Source organism: Neoarius graeffei, chromosome 15 (genome assembly GCF_027579695.1).
Source record: "Neoarius graeffei isolate fNeoGra1 chromosome 15, fNeoGra1.pri, whole genome shotgun sequence".
Lineage (NCBI taxonomy): Eukaryota > Metazoa > Chordata > Actinopteri > Siluriformes > Ariidae > Neoarius > Neoarius graeffei.
Genome location: NC_083583.1, coordinates 21,191,450 through 21,214,371, shown reverse-complemented (window position 1 = coordinate 21,214,371; position 22,922 = coordinate 21,191,450). Strand labels below are relative to the sequence as shown.

At 41.8% G+C, this 22,922-nt stretch overlaps 1 protein-coding gene across 1 annotated transcript in view; it reads left to right on the top strand.

The window, feature by feature from the left end:
- Nucleotides 1-1,249: 1,249 nt before the first annotated feature.
- clcn4 (chloride channel, voltage-sensitive 4) overlaps nucleotides 1,250-22,922 on the top strand; it is a 25,678-nt gene continuing 4,005 nt past the window's right edge. Inside the window, exons 1-11 of the mRNA XM_060940987.1 lie at nucleotides 1,250-1,374; nucleotides 8,789-8,943; nucleotides 9,361-9,460; nucleotides 9,551-9,738; nucleotides 14,514-14,636; nucleotides 14,919-15,125; nucleotides 15,261-15,341; nucleotides 15,610-16,155; nucleotides 16,583-16,769; nucleotides 17,418-17,813; nucleotides 18,334-18,550. Of these exons, the coding sequence (XP_060796970.1) occupies nucleotides 1,359-1,374; nucleotides 8,789-8,943; nucleotides 9,361-9,460; nucleotides 9,551-9,738; nucleotides 14,514-14,636; nucleotides 14,919-15,125; nucleotides 15,261-15,341; nucleotides 15,610-16,155; nucleotides 16,583-16,769; nucleotides 17,418-17,813; nucleotides 18,334-18,550 (2,216 nt within the window). The 5' untranslated portion in view covers nucleotides 1,250-1,358. The remainder of the gene's footprint in view (nucleotides 1,375-8,788; nucleotides 8,944-9,360; nucleotides 9,461-9,550; nucleotides 9,739-14,513; nucleotides 14,637-14,918; nucleotides 15,126-15,260; nucleotides 15,342-15,609; nucleotides 16,156-16,582; nucleotides 16,770-17,417; nucleotides 17,814-18,333; nucleotides 18,551-22,922) is intronic.

Sequence of the window (22,922 nt, the reverse complement as noted above, 5' to 3'; positions counted from 1 at the left end):
TCTATTTAAATTATTATTTAGTTGAATGATAGCTTCTTTTGGCAGCACGGTGGTGTAGTGGTTAGCACTGTTGCCTCACAGCATGGAGGTCCTGGGTTCGAGCCCAGTGGCCGGCGAGGGCCTTTCTGTGTGGAATTTGTATGTTCTCCCTGTGTCTGTGTGGGTTTCCTCTGGGTGCTCCAGTTTTCCCCACAGTCCAAAGACATACAGGTTAGGTTAATTGGTGGCTCTAAATTGACCGTGAGTGTGAATGGTTGTTTGTCTATGTGTCAGCACTATGATGACCTGGCGACTTGTCCAGGGTGTACCCTGCCTCTTGCCCATAGTCAGCTGGGATAGGCTCCAGCTTGCCTGCGACCCTGTAAAACAGGATAAGCGGCTATGGATGGATGGATAGCTTCTTTTAATTTGTGTAAGTGAGTGAATGGACCGATGAGTAGAGTGAATGGGGTACAGTTTTCCTTTGTTTTAAGAGAGACACCAAATTTCATTGTATGTTCATTTGACAAATAAGGGCATTCTGATTCTGATTCTAATTCTTCCATTGAAAAAGTGTCCTGTATATATAATAATCAATGTTATTCACTTCATCTGTCAGTGGTTATAATGTTATGGCTGATCGGTGTATCTTAGCCATGCTACTATGCATCTCATCACTGTTTTCGCACATTTTCGCACGTCTGTTGTTGCCCAAATGAGGAGGGTTCCCTTTTGAGTCTGGTTCCTCTCGAGGTTTCTTCCTCATGTCGTCTGAGGGAGTTTTTCCTTGCCACCGTCGCCACAGGCTTGCTCATTGGGGATAGATTAGGGATAAAATTAGCTCATGTTTTAAGTCGTTCAAATTCTGTAAAGCTGCTTTGCGACAATGTTTGTTAAAAGCGCTATACAAATAAACTTGACTTGACTTGACATTCATTTTGCACTGTTGAATTTACTATCTACTGGATCAACAATCTCCATGTGACCTTTTAGTTCAGTCTTGATCATATTTATGTTTAGCAGTTACTTTATACAGGTTAATTTTGTGTGTACTTGTTTTTTTTTATTAATTTTTTTAGTATATGTGTGTTGTACAAAACTTCTGGATGCCTCAGTTTCTTTCAGGATCAATAAAGTATCCATCCATCCATCCATCCATCCAGTCCAACCAAGCTGGATTTTTCAGCAAGGTTTTGCCGATTTGAGACTCACCCAGTTGCATGCTGGGAAAGTGACGTCTATTTTATCAGCTTCTAGGTCGCTTTATTATTATATGGTAGGCATAAAGTACTGTTGAAAACAGTTATTTAAAAAATAATGGTTATGCTACATAAACAGATATAAGCGAAGTGATAAAAATAGTTATTTAATAATAAAGAATGGCGGAGGCAGAAGGTAAGTCAACAGGACGCTGACACAAGCATGAGATTGTAAATATCCGCTCTGGGAAATTAAACTGCACCTGTTTCACATCTCATATTTTAAAATATGAATAATATATAAATCACAATAATAATTTTATTCACGCTGTAACGGTATTTTTAATTTATTTTATTTTTTCCTGGTGGTGTCATGTTTGCTCTTGTTTGCTTGGAGCTTTTGTTGACGTTTGGCTGTTTTGCAGACAGTTTGTTAATAAAATACTAATTATGCTAATTTTCTGTCTAAATATGTTAATTAATAAATGTCTTGATAAGATGTCTTCATTATCAAGACAATACTGACATTTATATAGACATTTGTACCATATTTTAGTTTCTTCCTCAGCATTTCCTCATGGATACTGACAGATAGAGTGGGGGAAAAATTAAAATAATCATTTTCCTCTTTTATCATGTTTATAAAGTAGTTTTAACACACAGCTAGTTTATACAGTGTCTATATCTACCTTATACCTAAACCTTTATATAACTGACTGACTAATTAATGTCTATGGAATATATTTTTATGCATTTTTCATTCTTAAGAAAAAACATGATCTTATAATAACCATAAATATAATTGAATGAACACAATTCTACATAATAAGCCGTATAATAAAATATAATAGGAAATAAGATGGACATCAATTAAAACATTTTATTAAAATTTTTTTTTTAATATCATGGATTGTATAAAGTCCTGTTCTCAAACTTGGATGACACACGCATGTATATATATATATATATATATATATATATATATATATATATATATATATGTGTGTGTGTGTATACATACTGGTACACACACACACACACACACACACACGTGTGTGTGTGTGTGTGTGTGTGTATATATATATACAAGGCCTCTGGGCCAGTGTGTGTGTGTATATACACACACTGGCCCAGAGGCCTTGGTCACAGTATTTCATGATACAGACCGACCTTAAGCTGGTAAATAATATATATATATATATATATATATATATATATATATATATATATATTTTTTTTTTTTTTTCTTTACCAAATTCTCACAGAAAATGAAAGCGCCCAGAAGGGAAACCATATTTAGAACAAACCTGCTACAAGCTCGTTTTTGGCTTTCTCCTGAAATGTTTTTTTAATTTTGATTTCATCAGGGTAGTAAAACTCACTTTCGCTGTGAACACTGTCGTTATCGCTATCCATGCTGTAAAATTAATGCTATTATACTGAGAAATGCGAAAATAAATGTTGACCAAAAATTGCTACTATGTTTGCTGTTGTTGCGAATGAGCGAGTCGCCAAAGGTCCATAACCGGGGTCCGGATCGTAGGATTCCAGACCGCTTGTGAGCCAATCAGAGCACACGATTTGATGGAAACCAGACCAGGAAAAAAATAAATTATTAATATTATATGGACACAAGTGTTTTACTGGAAAATATTCCACCCTTATTTTTCATATGAGCTACATCCAGGACATGGAGAACGAAACTGTGACATATTTAAATAATACTGGCTGGTGTTGAGTGGTATATCAGATATAGTCCATTCAGCTAGAATGATATTGAATGAGTCAATGACGAACCTTTTGATTAAAAATTCTTTTGATTTTTTTTTTTTGTGGATATGTCCATAAAATATAAAGAACATTACATGGTGGCATGAAGATAAACTTCTTATCTTCTTGTGTTGAAAAATATATCACTCGTTCACGCTGCTCATTCATGATATATACATTCACCACTTGAAGATAAACTTCATGTCTTTGCACCACCATGTAATGTCATATATAACTTCATAATTTTCTTCTTATTATTATTGCTTTTAAGTTTCTATTCAGTACACAGCTATTTAGCAACATATTATCAAGACATTTAGCTATATAAATAAAGACACATATTTAGATATAATTATTCATAAATATAGCATTTAATACTACTATGATAATTATTGTGAAATGCTTTGACATTTTATGTGAAACATTATCCTAAGCAAAAAGTCTGTCTCAGTAAGGAATGGTTTGCTCCAACATCACATGACCTGCATCTTGTGAGCTAACAGAGATCTGTGATTTATAACCAGGAAGTCTTTGAATGTTTTCTTTTTAACATTAACAGATGGATATTAACAGCTAAAACTGTCATAGTTATTATTTCTTGCCGTCCTTAGCCTAATTGATTGATCAGATGAATAAATGGGTTTTCATGTGAAGCTAATTATTCTAATGCTAAGCCATTTTAATTAAAGTAGAAAACTGCTGGACATGGAAATACAAAATTTTTAATGTAACATTTGGCTTGTGTGGGTGAAAAGTGGCACTAAAATATGTAAATATAATACACTGCAATCCCACTATAGCGAACTCCTTGGGGGGCGTTTACATTACAGGCATTTAATAGACACTGTTATCCAGAGTGATGTACAACAAGTGCAGAAGTCACGTACAAGAAGTCCTGAATTTCTAGACAAGAAATTTCAGTGTCAAATGAACAAGTGACAGAATAACACTTAGTTCATAGTTTGTTATTCCGAAAAGTTTGTAATACTGAAATGGACCCACTTGTCACACAACACTCATGTTATATGTGAAATTTTAGGCACCTTCTCCTTATCACAGATTTCTCCTTTTGAGTCACTATCACAGTTCATTGACTGAGTTAAAGGATCCCGAACGGACATGATGATTTCTTCATGTTTTATGGAAATGGCAGAGGTTACTGGTGTATCGTTGTCAATGCCCACCCACTGATTCGCTATTTTTTCTAAATCTTCACCATTCAGTTCATTCATGTGTTGCAAATCACTGACGATATCATTTATGTCATGTTGCGGGGCTGGAAAGGGGGTATAAAAACGTCGCTGGTACACTTTAGCTAGGTGTTAAGTTTAGCGGTATCAGCAGTCATTTCATCCTTTTATCAATCCTTTGATCACCGTTCTTGATGATTGTTAGTTAGGCAGGCAAACAGTAAAAAAAAAAATGTAAGACAGAGGCAGGGGCGTGAAACTGGCAATGATCATGTGAGGCACAAACAGAATGGCAGAGGCAAAGACAAAAGGTAGAGTCCAAATACACAAAACAAAGTCAAAACCAGAAAAGCAATACACAGATACAAGGCTTAGTAATGTGAGAACTAGGTACAGTGCGTATACTTTGCCAATTCTGTGTGTTTAGAGAGTCCTTATAAGTGCGTGCTGTGATTACGCTCTAATCTGGAACAGGTGCATAGTACTATAATTAGTCCTAATGGCGCTTGGAGCACGTAGTGCAAATGCACGTGGATGTGACACAGTGATATTTTTTTGAAGAGGCTGACTCATTGTTGTTAAAGGTGGGGGACACAAACTTAGTTTGTTATATGCGAAAACTCGTAGTAAAAGAGCTCATTATAGTGGGGTTGCAGTGTATGTGTCTAATATACTAAAGTAAAACCCTGGTTGGCAGTGAAAGGTGAGCTTGTTTCTTCTTCTTCTTCTTCTTCTTCTTCTTCTTCTTCTTCACACTTTTCAGGGCCAACTGAGATCCCTCCTAAACAGACTCAAAATAAAATGCCAACACAACATTTCCATTGGTGTTAGTCTGTTCATGGTCAAGGTCACTTTCAGCTTTCACTTGTGGCTCCAAGACACACATTACAGCACAAATGGCCTATACATTGAGGGAAAGCAACTGTTAAAGCACTTTTCTTTTTGTTATTTAATATACTTCCAATGTATAATGTACATCTATTTTAAATTTACACACATTACTGGATTTATGAATATGAACAAAAAAGTGTGTATTCATAATCCTGAAGAAAGATATGTTTAAAAAATAAATTGAAAGGGAAAAAAGCACTCAGACATCACAAATTACCAACCTAAGTACTTTGTGTCAAGGCCATTGTTGGCAGTTACAGCTTCAAGACATCTATGGTAAGAAATAATTACCTTTCAGCTGGATTATGGTTAAATTTTGGCACATTCTTCATGGATTCAGTTCCCCAAGATTAAGCTGGTTTCCCTGATGGACTCACAATTTCAAAATCCTTCATAGATTTTTTTTTTTTTTTTTGTCATGCATCTCTTGGCTTCCTTTTTTGCAGAGAAGCTTTACATGATGTGTAGCAAAGCGGTCCAATTAATTGTTTATTGTTCCCTGTATAACTGTTGTTATGGCTGCTTTCAGATCGTACTGCAACTCTTTTCGCGTAAATGCTGACTTCACTCCTGCCCACCTTATCATTAGGCTGAGAGTGCAGTTTGAAATCCCAATTCGTTTTGAACTATTCACCGGCATATTATCAAACCATTGTGCCGGCAGGGATGTTTAAAGGAGATACGCAGAACCTTTATTTTTAAATACATTTCTGAGTGGATCGTATCTCCATCCTTGACTCTTGTATGCTGCATAAATGGAAATAAAAAAATATGTATTTTTGAGAGTAAAAATCGACCGCAAAGTTGGCATTTGAGCTGCCCCGGTGAGCCAGCCATGCCGTGACTTCACAGCAAGAACTGGTTTTAAGGCCGAGGCCTTTTACAGCTATAGACCAAAGTCATTTAAATAAAAATTTATGGTGAAAGTAAGGAATCCCGTTACCAACTTGCTCAACTAAGACTGACTTGACTTCACTGACTGTGGGTTGACTCTCATTAAAACAGGATAGGTGTTATAACTTATGCAACATACATGTACATGCATGCATTTTCACTGATAAAACGTAAAAGGCTAATTAAATAATCAGATACAAGTTACATGTATTAATCTAAATGCAGGTAAACGTGTTGGGTTTTTTTATCCAAATGAGAGTCGGAGCTTACCTGTCTGTGTTCTCGCTTCTTAAAGGCTGATCTTGTGGCCGATTGTTTTTGAAACAATCTGACTTTCAGTTGTTCATTCAGTTCTCCGTTCATTCACTTCTTCCACGTAAGGGCGAGATGGCAGCGATATCCAGTTTAGAAATAAGACGGCTGCTCCACTCATTGACTTTCCTTCATACTGTGTATTCCGCCATTACTGCTGGGCTCAGGCAATTACTAAAACCCGGGATGGAACGGGATGTTACCAGTTTTAGTAACAACTGCGGGGCGATATGTATCACTGCCCAAGCGATATGTCACGTCCTGTCCCATCCCGGGTTTTAGCAACAACCCTTGGCTCACTCTGGGAGGACTGGTGCAACTGAACTCACTTTCCTTTTAAAAAATAAATACTTTCCTTTTCTTGTAGTTTTCTTTTTCTTTAATTATTGGTACTGCACCCTCTTTCAATACAGGCTTGTAGCCAACGCTCCTCAACAGATCAGAGGTTTCGTACAAGTCTTCAGTAAAATGTGCAGAACAGAGGAGAAACCATTTCATAGGCGCCCACTGTGCCCGTGAACTTCTCGCAAAACACGTCCAAATCTTTGCAGTTTGAACATTCTTGGGCCATGAATGCAACATAAATCCACCTTCTGTCATGTTGCTGCACCGGCCAGCAACACATCTACATGGCATGGCGATAAATTAGCTCAAAATGGAGGATCGGAGTTGCAGTCAGCTCTGTGTTTTAGTATAGCAGAAATGGCGATGAGACCGATAGACTTCCTGTTGTGACGTTACGGACATCAAGACCATTCACTCAGACCGCTATCTATATAAATCACTTTAATCATAAAAATTACTATATTAGATTTATTGTTAATGCTTAAAACTATTCCTGTGCCATTCTTGAGGTCTCAAAGCATTTATAAACGAAAGTGAGGCCATGGCTCTGTGTATATGCTTTATATGCTTTAAGTTTTTTGCTATGGCTCTGTAGTGAGTGTTGTTTTATAATGCTGTCCCTGAGAATTTTAAAGGTCCCATGGCATGAAATTTTCACTTTCTGAGGTTTTTTAACGTTAAAATGAGTTCCTCTGACCTCCTTAAATCACCCCAGTGGCTAGAAATTTCATAATGTGTAAACCAAACTATGCCCAACATTTGAGAATGGCGCGTCAAAACAGCGCGTTGATAAACTCTTCCCTTGCCTACGTCAGCAAGGGAGATGATCCCCCCCCCCCGGATTCCCACCCACTGTATGGATTGCCCGCCCAGCTCAAAAGTTGCCACCAAACATGGAAGTTGCGCTGCACATGGATGTGACAACACAGAAAGGAGTATGTTTTTACTGCCGACGGGAGAGCCCCTGAAGACGCAGTGGCTTAATTTTATTTACTCCAATAATACGCTGTCGAGTCTACCTAAGACGGTGTATGTTTGTCGGAAGCATTTTCCTGATGAATGTTTCCACAACTTGGGACAGTACAGGGCAGGTTTTGCACATCAACTGTCACTGAAGCCTGGGTCTGTACCAAGCATCCCTGCCGCATCAGCCACAAACACCGAACAAGTAAGTGTATAACTGTTAAGTCGTTTTGCCGTGTTTTAAAATCGGTGCCACGTTAGCCTTGCAATGGCTACATTAGCTGTGCAGCTAACCGCTTCCTGCAGTTAGCCAGGTACTCTGCACTACAAAACCAAAAAGCATGCAGCATGCTCTGTTAAACTGAGTTTAGTCTGGAAATTGACTGTAACTTATGAGCTTATGTTTTGCCGTGTTTTAAAATCGGTGCCACGTTAGCCTTGCAGTGGCTACATTAGCTGTGCAGCTAACCGCTTCCTGCAGTTAGCCAGGTACTCTGCGCTACAAAACCAAAAAGCATGCAGCATGCTCTGTTATAATAGCCAATCAAAACAGTTTTTACAAAGACACCCACATTCTTTTTTTTAAGTCACTCGTTCATTTTATTTGTTTGTTTGTTCAGTAAAAACCCAAACATTTGTTGAATTTATTTTATTTCCTCGCGTCGCACCTTAATGACGTCAGCGCGCGGTGTTTTTCCCTTCGCGGTTTGTTCCTTCTCTCTCGCCATAGTAAGACACCCACATCCGCTTGTTCTGACCCACTGGAGGTAGCGTCACAGTGCTGTTAGCCAATCAGAGGTAACACGTTTACATGTCATGAATATTAATGATAAGACCCGCCCCCACCCTCTACCCTTCCCCGCCTCCTGCTTCTCATTAGCAAAACGATGCACTGGGAAAAGCGCTGAAATGGGGCTTTCTCCCAGGAGGCTATATCTACATGCCGAGGGTTCATTTCGAGAAAGGCTGCGGATATAACATCCGGAAACCTCCACGAGCCCGTTTAAAGCATCAACAAACCACCATGCCATGGGACCTTTAAGAAGCTCCTTGCAGCTTGCAAATTTTTTACAGCACTTATTATCTAGAACTTGATTGATTTTTCTGTAACCGGTACTTTGTGTACAGTGGGACACTGTAATACATGTATTTGGTAAAAACACAACTTGTAAGTCTTGCTCATTTTTGACTTGTAAGCCATGTTGTTAGATTTGTTTTTAGCTGACAGTGTGATCTTTTCTTAAGTGATCAGCAATGCCACCCCCACAGAGGAGATGAATGGGGCTGGGAACTTAATGGATTTCCTAGATGAGCCCATTCCTGATGTGGGCACATATGAGGATTTCCACACCATCGACTGGCTCAGGGAGAAATCCAGAGACACCGATCGCCACAGGAAGGTATGAAAGCCACACAAGTTTAACAAGTTTCACAACGTCATAAATGGGAATTACAGAAATGTAAGCGATGACGAAACTGAAAACCCTTTGGATGAGTGGTGAAACACACCGGGGTGGACAAATAACCTGTAATAATATATTAATTTTAAGGTCCTAATAAGGGTTACTGCCACTCTTTGCCGCCAGAACAGCCTGAAGTGTTTAATTTAGTGTTCACAAGTGTCTATGGACACCTGAGCCATCACACACATGTGCTTTTTGAACATCACATTCCTGATTTATTTCTACATTTTAACCCCTTATGCTGTTATAATAACCTTCACTCTTCCGTGAAGGTTTTCCACTCGAATTTGGAGCATGGCTGTTGGGATGTTTGGCTATATACTGTAACTGAATGAGTGGTCATATTGTCCTTAGATTCGAAACAGGAGGAAGGAATCTATCTGGGAGTTTGTAAAGAGCCTACTGGATGCTTGGTCAGGATGGGTGGTCATGCTGCTTATCGGACTACTGTCAGGTACATACTGTAACTCAGTGGCTTCATATGGGATTGGTCAGTACTGATTGGCTTATGGTCAGAGTGATTATTCTCTTCCTTCTGCCTCAGGCACATTGGCTGGAGTGATAGACCTGGCTGTGGACTGGATGACGGACCTGAAGGAGGGAGTTTGTCTATCTGCATTCTGGTACAGCCATGAGCAGTGCTGCTGGACATCCAACGAGACTACGTTTGCCGACAGGGACAAATGTCCTCAGTGGCAGAAATGGGCCGAGTTGATGACAGGACACACTGAGGTAGGGGAGGACACAAGCTGACACTCATCTACTGTTTAATAAAATGCCCATGAACAAAAAATTCGGATAATATCAGCCTATATCCTGTAATTTCATACACTGACCGGCCATTTTATTAGCTACACCCACACACCTGCTGTTTTATGCAGTTCTCTAATCAGCCTATACCTTGACAGCAGCATAGTGCATAAAATCATGCAGACACAAATCAAGAGCTTCAGTTAATGTTCACTTGTGGGTGGTAAAAGAGAGCAGCTGGACTTGCTTGAAGATTCTTGAAGACGTTTCACCTCTCATCCGAAAGGCTTCTTCAGTTCTGTCTGACTGGTAGGGAGCATCAGGTATTTATCCTCTCATGGATGAAAAGCTCATCTAAGGGGTCATTGAGTCATCCTGTTGGTGTGGGTCACTGGGGGCTGGTTGTGAACGGCCTCGAGAGTCATTAGGATGATCAATGGATTGCCCGTTAGGGTGATCAGTGGAATGCTGATTCTCTCTGTCCTCCTGTGTGTCACTGAAAACAGCTGGGTTTTGGTGTGCATTCAGTTGTCTGGGAAGTGTGCCAAGGACTGCATTGTAGGTGGCTGATAAATGATGTCTTAGATCCCCACCTCTGTTCAGTGATGGCCGTTCCAGGTTGACAAAAATGGCTTCTTTAACTCCTCGCTCATACCAACGATCCTCTCTGGCTAAAATGCGTACGTTGCAATCCTGAAATGAGTGTCCTTTGTTGTTAAGATGAAGGTAGACAGCAGAGTCCTGGCCTGAGGAACTGGCTCTCCTGTGTTGAGCCATGCGCCTGTGAAGCGGTTGTTTTGTCTTCCCAATATACGAGTCCGTGCATTCCTTACTGCACTGAATGGCATACACTACGTTGTCCTGTTTGTGTCTGGGTATTCTGTCCTTAGGGTGGACCAGTTTCTGCTTCAGAGTGTTACTGGGTCTGAAATGTACCGGAATGTTGTGTTTGTAGAAGATCCTCCTGAGTTTCTCAGATAGACCAGAAATGTAGGGAATGACAATGTTCTTGCGTTTGTTCCTGTTATCCTCCTTGTCCGTTCTGTTCCTTTTTCTGCTTTTGAGGAAAAACCAGTTGGGATACCCGCAGTTCTGAAGTGCTTTCTTGATGTGATTCTGCTCCTTCTCTTTTCCCTTTATCATTGCAGGGATATTCTGAGCCCTGTGTTGCAAGGTCCTAATGACCCCCAATTTGTGTTCCAGTGGGTGGTGAGAGTCAAAGAGTAGGTACTGGTCTGTGTGTGTGGGTTTCCGGTAGACCTCGATGCTCAGGCTTCTGTCTTGTCTAATGTGTACATCACAATCCAAGAAGGCTAGATTATTCCCACTGACGTCCTCCCGAGTGAAGTTGATGTTAATATCTACTGCATTTATGTGCTTAGAGAAGGTTTCCACCTCATGGGTTTTGATTTTAACCCAGGTGTCATCCACATATCTGAACCAGTGGCTGGGAGCAACTCCTGAAAAAGTGGTGAAAGCTTTATGTTCCACTTCCTCCATGTAAAGATTGGCCACAATAGGGGATACCAGTGAGCCCATGGCGCATCCATGCTTCTGTCTGTAGAAACTTTCATTAAACTGGAAATAAGTGGTAGTCAGGCAGAGGTCAAGCAGGGTGCAAATCTGGTCTGTGGTGAGGTTCGTTCTATCCAATAAGGTGCTGTCTCGAAGGAGTCGTTTTCTAACAGATTCAACTGCTTCTGTGGTGGGAATGCAGGTTTTCACCACAGACCAGATTTGCACCCTGCTTGACCTCTGCCTGACTACCACTTATTTCCAGTTTAATGAAAGTTTCTACAGACAGAAGCATGGATGCGCCATGGGCTCACCGGTATCCCCTATTGTGACCAATCTTTACATGGAGGAAGTGGAACATAAAGCTTTCACCACTTTTTCAGGAGTTGCTCCCAGCCACTGGTTCAGATATGTGGATGACACCTGGGTTAAAATCAAAACCCATGAGGTGGAAGCCTTCTCTGAGCACATCAATGCAGAAGATATTAACATCAACTTAACTCGGGAGGACGTCAGTGGGAATAATCTAGCCTTCTTGGATTGTGATGTACACATTAGACAAGACAGAAGCCTGAGCATCGAGGTCTACTGGAAACCCACACACACAGACCAGTACCTACTCTTTGACTCTCACCACCCACTGGAACACAAATTGGGGGTCATTAGGACCTTGCAACACAGGGCTCAGAATATCCCTGCAATGATAGAGGGAAAAGAGAAGGAGCAGAATCACATCAAGAAAGCACTTCAGAACTGCGGGTATCCCAACTGGTTTTTCCTCAAGAGCAGAAAAAGGAACAGAACGGACAAGGAGGATAACAGGAACAAATGCAAGAACATTGTCATTCCCTACATTTCTGGTCTATCTGAGAAACTCAGGAGGATCTTCTACAAACACAACATTCCGGTACATTTCAGACCCAGTAACACTCTGAAGCAGAAACTGGTCCACCCTAAGGACAGAATACCCAGACACAAACAGGACAACGTAGTGTATGCCATTCAGTGCAGTGAGGAATGCACGGACTCGTATATTGGGAAGACAAAACAACCGCTTCACAGGCGCATGGCTCAACACAGGAGAGCCAGTTCCTCAGGCCAGGACTCTGCTGTCTACCTTCATCTTAACAACAAAGGACACTCATTTCAGGATTGCAACGTACGCATTTTAGCCAGAGAGGATCGTTGGTATGAGCGAGGAGTTAAAGAAGCCATTTTTGTCAACCTGGATCAGCCATCACTGAGCAGAGGTGGGGGTCTAAGACATCATTTATCAGCCACCTACAATGCAGTCCTTGGCACACTTCCCAGACAACTGAATGCACACCAAAACCCAGCTGTTTTCAGTGACGCACAGGACAGAGAGAATCAGCATTCCATTGATCACCCTAACGGGCAATCCATTGATCATCCTAACGACTCTCGAGGCTGTTCACCACCAGCCCCCAGTGACCCACACCAACAGGATGACTCAATGACCCCTTAGATGAGCTTTTCATCCATGAGAGGATAAATACCTGATGCTTCCTACCAGTCAGACAGAACTGAAGAAGCCTTTCGGATGAGCGGTGAAACGTCTTCAAGAATCTTCAAGCAAGTCCAGTTGCTCTCTTTTACCACCCACAGTTTACCATGACCTGGATGACCTGAGAATCTTCACAGACATCTTAATGTTCACTTCAAACATTACAATGGGGAAAAATTGTGATCTCTGTGACTTTCACTGTGGCATGGCTGTTGGTGCCAGATGGACTGGTTTGAGTATTTCAGAAACTGCTCATCTCCTGGGGTTTTCACACACAACAGTCTCTAGAGTTTACACAGAATGGTGCAAAAAAAAGCCAAGGCTGTCCCATAGTAACCTAACTGCATATCTTTGGGGGAAACCAGGAGGGAACCCACACAGACATGGGGAGAACATGCAAACTCCACACAGAAAGGCCCCCACTGGGCTCGAACCCAGAACCTTCTTGCTGTGAGGCGACTGTGCTAACCACTTACACCACCGTGCTGCCCTCAGAAAAGCTCAGACTCAAGCTCTGACAATTGTCAATATGGTGAAACAGAATAGAAAGGGTGTGAAAGGCCCACAAATTGCATTAATTGGGTTAAAATATCTGTTATGATTTAATGGCAAGTGCCTCAGTTCATGAGCAGTGAGTGATTACACCCTATAGTCTTTGATTTAGTTATTTTTGTCACCTAGACATTTTAAAGAGCCATTACTTTTGCTTGATTGATGTGAATTTCACCTCATATTGTCTCACATTGCATAGTCTAAAGACTCTAAAACAATTTACACCTAAAACTTACCTTCCTGTTTCAGTGGATAAGCTCACCTTGGTACTATAGACGTATACCTTCTAATAGTCATAAATATTTATCTGTCTGTCTTTTGTTCTTTCCCAGGATTCCTATTAACAATATGATTATCCCAAACATTCACAAACATCCTTTCATTACATTTAGTACTGTTTGTTTTTCTCTATATGACTGTATACTGATTTATAATCCCATTGTCTTGTGTCATCCAGAAGAAGATGGGTTCCCTTTTGAGTTTGGTTCTTCTCAAGGTTATATCTTCATGTCATCTCAGAGAGTTTTTTTCTTGCCTTTGGTTTGCTCATTAGGGATCTAAATCTCCATCCAGAGTTTTGTAAAGCTGCTTTGTCTCATCTCATCTCATTATCTCTATCCGCTTTATCCTGTTCTACAGGGTCGCAGGCAAGCTGGAGCCTATCCCAGTTGACTACGGGCGAAAGGCGGGGTACATCCTGGACAAGTCGCCAGGTCATCACAGGGCCGACACATAGACACCGACAACCATTCACACTCACACCTACGGTCAATTTAGAGTCACCAGTTAGCCTAACCTGCATGTCTTTGGACTGTGGGGGAAACCGGAGCACCCAGAGTAAACCCACGCGGACATGGGGAGAACATGCAAACTCCGCACAGAAAGGCCCTCGCCGGCCACGGGGCTCGAACCCGGACCTTCTTGCTGTGAGGCGACAGCGCTAACCACTACACCACCGTGCCGCCCAAGCTGCTTTGTGTGCTTTTTTTTTTAATGTAATTGAATTGATTTCCAGTGATACAGATCACCTCATGGAACTTTAATATCAGCTGGTTTTATATTGGTCAGGCTGTATTATGTAGTAGTGTGTAGTGCGAGCTACTTTAAATTGACCGTGCAGAAATTCAGTGGATTGCTGAATTATGTTTTCTCTTGTGTATTGTAGGGTGCTGGAGCTTATGTGTTAAATTACTTCCTGTATGTGCTGTGGGCACTGTTCTTCTCCTTTCTTGCTGTGTCTCTGGTGCGAGTGTTTGCTCCCTATGCCTGTGGATCAGGAATACCAGAAGTAAGTGCTGTTGTTCTATACAATAATCAAAACACAAATGTGCTTTTATGGTCATATCTCAGAAATTTTTTAACAGGAAATTGATTATCTCAGGCAAATTAACGTATGGCAAATATAAACTCTAAAAATGGTGCAAGAGTAGATCATTTTTTCTCTGTTCAGTAAAATAGATGACAGGCTGTGACAGTGGAAGATTTTCTTCCTCATTAAAAAAAAATCTAAATGTGTTTATATATTGTACATCATTTAAACTGAACTGAATTTGTGTCTTTTGTTTGCCAGATTAAGACAATCCTGAGTGGGTTTATAATCCGAGGTTACCTGGGGAAGTGGACCCTGCTGATTAAGACGGTCACTCTGGTGCTGGCTGTCTCATCCGGTCTCAGTCTGGGAAAAGAAGGCCCATTGGTGCACGTGGCCTGCTGCTGTGGAAACCTGTTCTGCAGCCTTTTCTCTAAATATAGCAGGAATGAAGGCAAACGTAGAGAGGTGAAACCACTGCTGGTTTATGAAGATATTATGATTGTTTAAAAGATGTTGTGTTGATCCTGCAGTTACTAATGTTGTATGACCCATGACTGGGAATAACGCCACTATTGCATGCTGTGTTTGTGTGATCCATAGGTTTTATCGGCTGCTGCGGCTGCTGGAGTGTCTGTGGCATTTGGTGCTCCAATCGGTGGAGTGCTTTTCAGCTTGGAGGAGGTACTCGTATCACAGTAAACAGTATCTTATTAAATCTCAGCCAGATATACATCCCTATCTGTCATGGAGCTTATTGTGCAGCATCACAAACTGAATTTATATGTGAGGCTCTCTGAATGAGTTTTGTTAAAAAATGAATGTTTTAAATGGAAAAAATGAGTTTAGAGCTGTAGTATCTTCCATTTTAATTCTTGAGTACACATACGGTATTGAACACAGCTTCCTGTTATGAACCCTTTCCAATCTAAACATTCTATGCCTCTTTCAGGTGAGTTATTACTTCCCTCTTAAGACTCTGTGGCGTTCGTTCTTCGCTGCACTGGTTGCTGCCTTCACACTGCGCTCTATCAACCCATTCGGGAACAACCGCCTGGTGTTATTCTATGTGGAATATCATACACCATGGTACATGGCCGAGCTAGTTCCCTTCATCCTGCTTGGGGTATTTGGGGGCCTCTGGGGTACCCTGTTTATCCGGGGTAACATTGCCTGGTGCCGCCGCAGGAAGACCACTCGCTTAGGCAGGTACCCTGTACTGGAGGTAATTGTGGTGACGGGCATCACGGCCATCTTGGCTTTTCCAAACCCATACACACGCCGCAGCACTAGCGAGCTCATCTCAGAGTTATTTAATGACTGTGGTGCTCTCGAGTCCTCCCAACTCTGCGATTACATCAATAACCCCAATATGAGCCGTCCAGAGGATGATATACCAGACAGACCAGCTGGGCCAGGGGTCTACAGCGCCCTCTGGCAGCTGGCACTTGCATTGATCTTTAAGATTGTCATCACCATCTTTACTTTTGGAATGAAGGTAGGGCATTGCTTTTGTTCAAGCATGTTAATCATGTGTATATATAGTTCCTGCCATAATTGTTGGCACCCCTTGTAAAGATTACTAAAAGAGATGACAAAAAATCCACCTTTTGGTGAAAAATTTATTTCGAGAAATACAAATCCCTCATCATAAATATTTTCAACAAAAACACGTTAATATTATGGCACCCCTGCTATTAATACTTTGTGCAGCCTCCCTCTTAGAGTAAAACAGCACTAAGTCTTCCCCTATAACATGTTATAAGCTTGGAGAATACAGAACAAGGCATCTGAAACCAGGGCATCTCTTTACAGAATCGCTCCAGATCATCCAGTCTTTACAAGGGGTGCCAATAATTGTGGAGGGCACTGTGTGAGTGATGTATAATAAAATGTTTTCTCTGCTGCTGCTTTGCTTTGCCCAGATACCATCAGGGTTGTTTATCCCCAGCATGGCAGTTGGAGCCATTGCAGGACGGATAGTGGGCATTGCCGTGGAGCAGATGGCCTACCACCACCATGACTGGATCATCTTTAAGAATTGGTGTCGCCCTGGTGCTGACTGTGTCACCCCCGGCCTCTACGCCATGGTGGGGGCCGCAGCTTGTCTTGGTAAGACAATGTCGCATAATTGAGGCTCTGCTTTGCTGGATTAATTTACAATTATGGTTAATTTTGTGGTCTAACCTGTATTATACTGTTAAGAACATGAATGTAGCTACAGACTTGATCTATTGTAATCATATAGAAACTGTTTACATCAATAATTTGGTTCATCAGGAAAAGGTGTTCTTTGATATATGGAATGAAGACGATATTAGAAAAAGTGACTATTGTGCACAATTACATTTTTGTGTACAGTAAGAAAGCAACTTTGACTGAAAGGCCTTACATGAACCATTAATCTGTGCTGAGCAAATGTTAATTAAATAAATATTACAATCATTCCATAAACAGGAACAAAATGATTTACTTATTGCCTCCCTTTTGGGAAAAAACTATGAACAGCAGAAGTGACATACTGTATAAAATCGTGCAGTGGTGAAAGTACAGGAAATTCATCTGTGTGAAAAGAAACCTGTGATAATTACTTAACCTGAAATATCTGTTTTGGGAGAAATATCGACTGTATTGATGTTCAGTGTAGTGCAACATGCAGACATGATTGTTACACTGCAATCTGATGAACAATTTTAATTTTGTCCAATTCTCCATCCCTGCCTCCTTCTTACTTATTCACTCTCTTTCTCCTCCTCTCAGGTGGAGTCACTCGGATGACTGTGTCTCTGGTTGTCATCATGTTTGAGCTGACTGGTGGGTTAGAGTACATTGTGCCACTAATGGCTGCAGCTGTTACAAGTAAGTGGGTGGCGGATGCGTTCGGTAAAGAGGGAATTTATGAGGCACACATCCGTCTGAATGGTTATCCGTACCTGGACCAGGATGAGTTCACCCACCGCACACTGGCCACTGATGTGATGCGACCACGCAGGAATGAGCCGCCACTCTCTGTACTCACACAGGACTCCACCACCGTGGAGGACGTTGAGATGCTCATCAAAGAGACGGACTACAATGGCTTCCCTGTGGTCGTCTCGCGCGAGTCCGAGAGGCTCATTGGTTTTGTCCAACGCAGGGATCTGACCCTGGCTGTCAGTAAGCACCAACTTACGCTCACTGCAGTTCTGGAGAGAAGCAGAATTTTTATTTACTCTTATTTCTGTAGTATTAGGTTCCACATTATAGCTAGAGCTGGGCAATATTTGAATTTGATACCAGTAGTACATTGAATTTCATCCACTGAGCTGATGTTCAGCTCTCTTAAAACACGTATTCAGTCAGCAGCCAACATCAGAAAGACAAGGGGCAGAAATGATTGTGAATCTTTATGAAGTGCAAATTTTTTCTATGATGCCAGGCTCTACATATAACATTTATCTAGACAAGAAACAATTCAGCTCTTTTATTTCACACAGTTTATTTGGCCACTTTTAAGTAACTCTTACTGACTTTTATGTTCTGTTAATGCAAAAATTGTGAATCACCTATGTGATAACATGTAATTAATAAAATTTAACAAATTGTTTTTTATATTTTCTTTATACTATACTGTTTTTTTTATTTCTCCTGCCTCATTATATAACTCATGCCATCTCCTCTGTCCATATAAATTCAGAGACTGCCCGTCAGAAGCAGGATGGTGTGGTGAGTAACTCAGTCGTGTACTTCACTGAGGATGCACCCCAGCTGCCAGCCTCGAACCCACAGCCACTAAAGTTGAGGCGCATCCTTAACCTCAGCCCCTTTACCGTCACTGACCACACACCTATGGAGACTGTGGTAGACATCTTTCGCAAGCTTGGCCTTCGCCAGTGCCTTGTCACTCGCAGTGGGTAAGAGCTCCTAATCAACACACAGTATCAGTCCAGTGGAAAAAGAAAAAATATACCAACCTAGACCAGGAATAATTATTAACTTGCCTTTAAATCTCTGTCTGTCTCTATCTATCCATCCATCCATCCATCCATCTATCTGCACCCACACATATGTATACTCACTGTCCACTTTATTAATGTAAAAATCCCAGGAGATTAGTGGTATCTGAAATGCTCAAACCAACTTTCTAATAAAGTGGAAAGTGAGTGTATATCCTGATAAATGAGTTTGCATATGAGTCCTGTATACATACAGTGGGGCAAAAAAGTATTTAGTCAGCCACCAATTGTGCAAGTTCTCCCACTTAAAAAGATGAGAGAGGCCTGTAATTTTCATCATACGTACACTTCAACTATGAGAGACAGAATGGGGGGAAAGAATCCAGGAAATCACATCGTAGGATTTTTAATGAATTAATTGGTAAATTCCTCTGTAAAATAAGTATTTGGTCACCTACAAACAAGCAAGATTTCTGGCTCTCACAGACCTGTAACAACTTCTTTAAGAGGCTCCTCTGTCCTCCACTCGTTACCTGTATTAATGGCACCTGTTTGAACTCGTTATCAGTATAAAAGACACCTGTCCACAACCTCAAACAGTCACACTCCAAACTCCACTATGGCCAAGACCAGAGAGCTGTCAAAGGACACCAGAAACAAAATTGTAGACCTGCACCAGGCTGGGAAGACTGAATCTGCAATAGGTAAGCAGCTTGGTGTGAAGAAATCAACTGTGGGAGCAATTATCAGAAAATGGAAGACATACAAGACCACTGATAATCTCCCTCGATCTGGGGCTCCATGCAAGATCTCACCCCGTGGGGTCAAAATGATCACAAGAACGGTGAGCAAAAATCCCAGAACCACACGGGGGGACCTAGTGAATGACCTGCAGAGAGCTGGGACCAAAGTAACAAAGGCTACCATCAGTAACACACTACGCTGCCAGGGACTCAAATCCTGCAGTGCCAGACGTGTCCCCCTGCTTAAGCCAGTACATGTCCAGGCCTGTCTGAAGTTTGCTAGAGAGCATTTGGATGATCCAGAAGAGGATTGGGAGAATGTCATATGGTCAGATGAAACCAAAATAGAACTTTTTGGTAAAAACTCAACTTGTCGTGTTTGGAGGAGAAAGAATGCTGAGTTGCGTCCAAAGAACACCATACCTACTGTGAAGCATGGGGGTGGAAACATCATGCTTTAGGGCTGTTTTTCTGCAAAGGGACCAGGACGACTGATCCGTGTAAAGGAAAGAATGAATGGGGCCATGTATCGTGAGATTTTGAGTGAAAACCTCCTTCCATCAGCAAGGGCATTGAAGATGAAACGTAGCTGGGTCTTTCAGCATGACAATGATCCCAAACACACCGCCCGGACAACGAAGGAGTGGCTTCGTAAGAAGCATTTCAAGGTCCTGGAGTGGCCTAGCCAGTCTCCAGATCTCAACCCCATAGAAAATCTTTGGAGGGAGTTGAAAGTCTGTGTTGCCCAGCGAGAGCCCCAAAACATCACTGCTCTAGAGGAAATCTGCATGGAGGAATGGGCCAAAATACCAGCAACCTTGTGAAGACTTATAGAAAATGTTTGACCTCTGTCATTGCCAACAAAGGGTATATAACAAAGTATTGAGATGAACTTTTGTTATTGACCAAATACTTATTTTCCACCATAATTTGCAAATAAATTATTGAAAAAATCAGACAATGTGATTTTCTGGATTTTTTTTTCTCATTTTGTCTCTCATAGTTGAAGTGTACCTATGATGAAAATTACAGGCCTCTCTCATCTTTTTAAGTGGGAGAACTTGCACAATTGGTGACTGACTAAATACTTTTTTGCCCCACTGTAAGCAGCAATCACTACATTTACATGCACAGCATATTCTGGTTTTTGTCCTTATTCTGAGAAAGACGATATTCCAACTAAACTGTTTACATGGCTAATGAAAATGAATATTCCACTAATATTCCCATTCACATGTGGCCTTGCAAACTGTTGTCTTGTTGCTTTGTGTACAACGCAGAGCTGACCACAGACCGACAAGAAGCCTTGTGTCAGAGTTGAGATGCATGTTCCAAAAGTGCTGTATGCATGTACAAAGGAATACTACAACCCTGATTCCAAAAAAGTTGGGACAAAGTACAAATTGTAAATAAAAACGGAATGCAATAATTTACAAATCTCAAAAACCAATATTGTATTCACAATGGAACATAGACAACATATCAAATGTCGAAAGTGAGACATTTTGAAATTTCATGCCAAATATTGGCTCATTTGAAATTTCATGACAGCAACACATCTCAAGAAAGTTGGGACAGGGGCAATAAGAGGCTGGAAAAGTTAAAGGTGCAAAAAAGGAACAGCTGGAGGACCAAATTGCAACTCATTAGGTCAATTGGCAATAGGTCATTAACATGACTGGGTATAAAAAGAGCATCTTGGAGTGGCAGCGGCTCTCAGAAGTAAAGATGGGAAGAGGATCACTAATCCCCCTAATTCTGCGCCGACAAATAGTGGAGCAATATCATAAAGGAGTTCGACAGTGTAAAATTGCAAAGAGTTTGAACATATCATCTACAGTGCATAATATCATCAAAAGATTCAGAGAACCTGGAAGAATCTCTGTGCGTAAGGGTGAAGGCCGGTAAACCATACTGGGTGCCCGTGATCTTCGGGCCCTTAGACAGCACTGCATCACATACATGCATGCTTCTGTATTGGAAATCACAAAATGGGCTCAGGAATATTTCCAGAGAACATTATCTGTGAACACAATTCACCGTGCCATCCGCCGTTGCCAGCTAAAACTCTATAGTTCAAAGAAGAAGCCGTATCTAAACATGATCCAGAAGTGCAGACGTCTTCTCTGGGCCAAGGCTCATTTAAAATGGACTGTGGCAAAGTGGAAAACTGTTCTGTGTTCGGACGAATCAAAATTTGAAGTTCTTTATGGAAATCAGGGACGCCGTGTCATTCGGACTAAAGAGGAGAAGGACGACCCAAGTTGTTATCAGCGCTCAGTTCAGAAGCCTGCATCTCTGATGGTATGGGGTTGCATTAGTGCGTGTAGCATGGGCAGCTTACACATCTGGAAAGACACCATCAATGCTGAAAGGTATATCCAGGTTCTAGAGCAACATATGCTCCCATCCAGACGACGTCTCTTTCGGGGAAGACCTTGCATTTTCCAACATGACAATGCCAAACCACATACTGCACCAATTACAGCATCATGGCTGCGTAGAAGAAGGGTCCGGGTACTGAACTGGCCAGGCTGCAGTCCAGGGGCCTCATTTATAAAACTTTGCACAGGATTTACGCCAGAAGATGGCGTGTGCACGAAACTCAGAATGTGCGTGCGCACAGAAATATTCTGATTTATAAAACCGTGCGCAGGGCGGCACGGTGGTGTAGTGGTTAGCGCTGTCGCCTCACAGCAAGAAGGTCCTGGGTTCGAGCCCCGGGGCCGGCGAGGGCCTTTCTGTGTGGAGTTTGCATGTTCTCCCCGTGTCCGCGTGGGTTTCCTCCGGGCGCTCCGGTTTCCCCCACAGTCCAAAGACATGCAGGTTAGGTTAACTGGTGACTCTAAATTGACCGTAGGTGTGAATGTGAGTGTGAATGGTTGTCTGTGTCTATGTGTCAGCCCTGTGATGACCTGGCGACTTGTCCAGGGTGTACCCCGCCTTTCGCCCGTAGTCAGCTGGGATAGGCTCCAGCTTGCCTGCGACCCTGTAGAAGGATAAAGCGGCTTGAGATAATGAGATGAGATGAGATGAAAACCGTGCGCACGCATGTTCCACGCCAATTTCCCTTTATAAATGACAATCCACTCTAAGTTTGCGGAACCTGTGCGTACCTCAAGACACACCCACAATTGCCTATAAATATTCAGCGAAACGCCCTTAATGAATATTGATATCTGTGGACAACATGCCCAAAACAGAAGGAAAGACAAAGAAGCGCAACTTCACCGACTGTGAAGTTGAAGTGCTAGTAGATGAAGTGGAGCAGCGTCGAGCTGTTTTGTTTGGAGGCCATAATACGGGAGTTACAAATGCGAAAAAAACGTGTGAATGGCAGCATGTGGCCGATGCGGTCAATTCTGTAGCTTCACAAGGCCGTACTATGGCAGAGGTAAAAAAAAAAATGGTCCGACATAAAGGTGGACGCCAAGAAGAGGATCGCGGCACACCGCCAAAGCGTCCGTGCAACGGGCGGGGGGAAGGGGGAGCCGGAGCTCACCCCACTGGATCAAAAACTGGCTGGCATTATAGGGGAAACCCTCCTGAGTGGAGTTGTGCGTGAGGAGGAGGGTGACACCGATGCT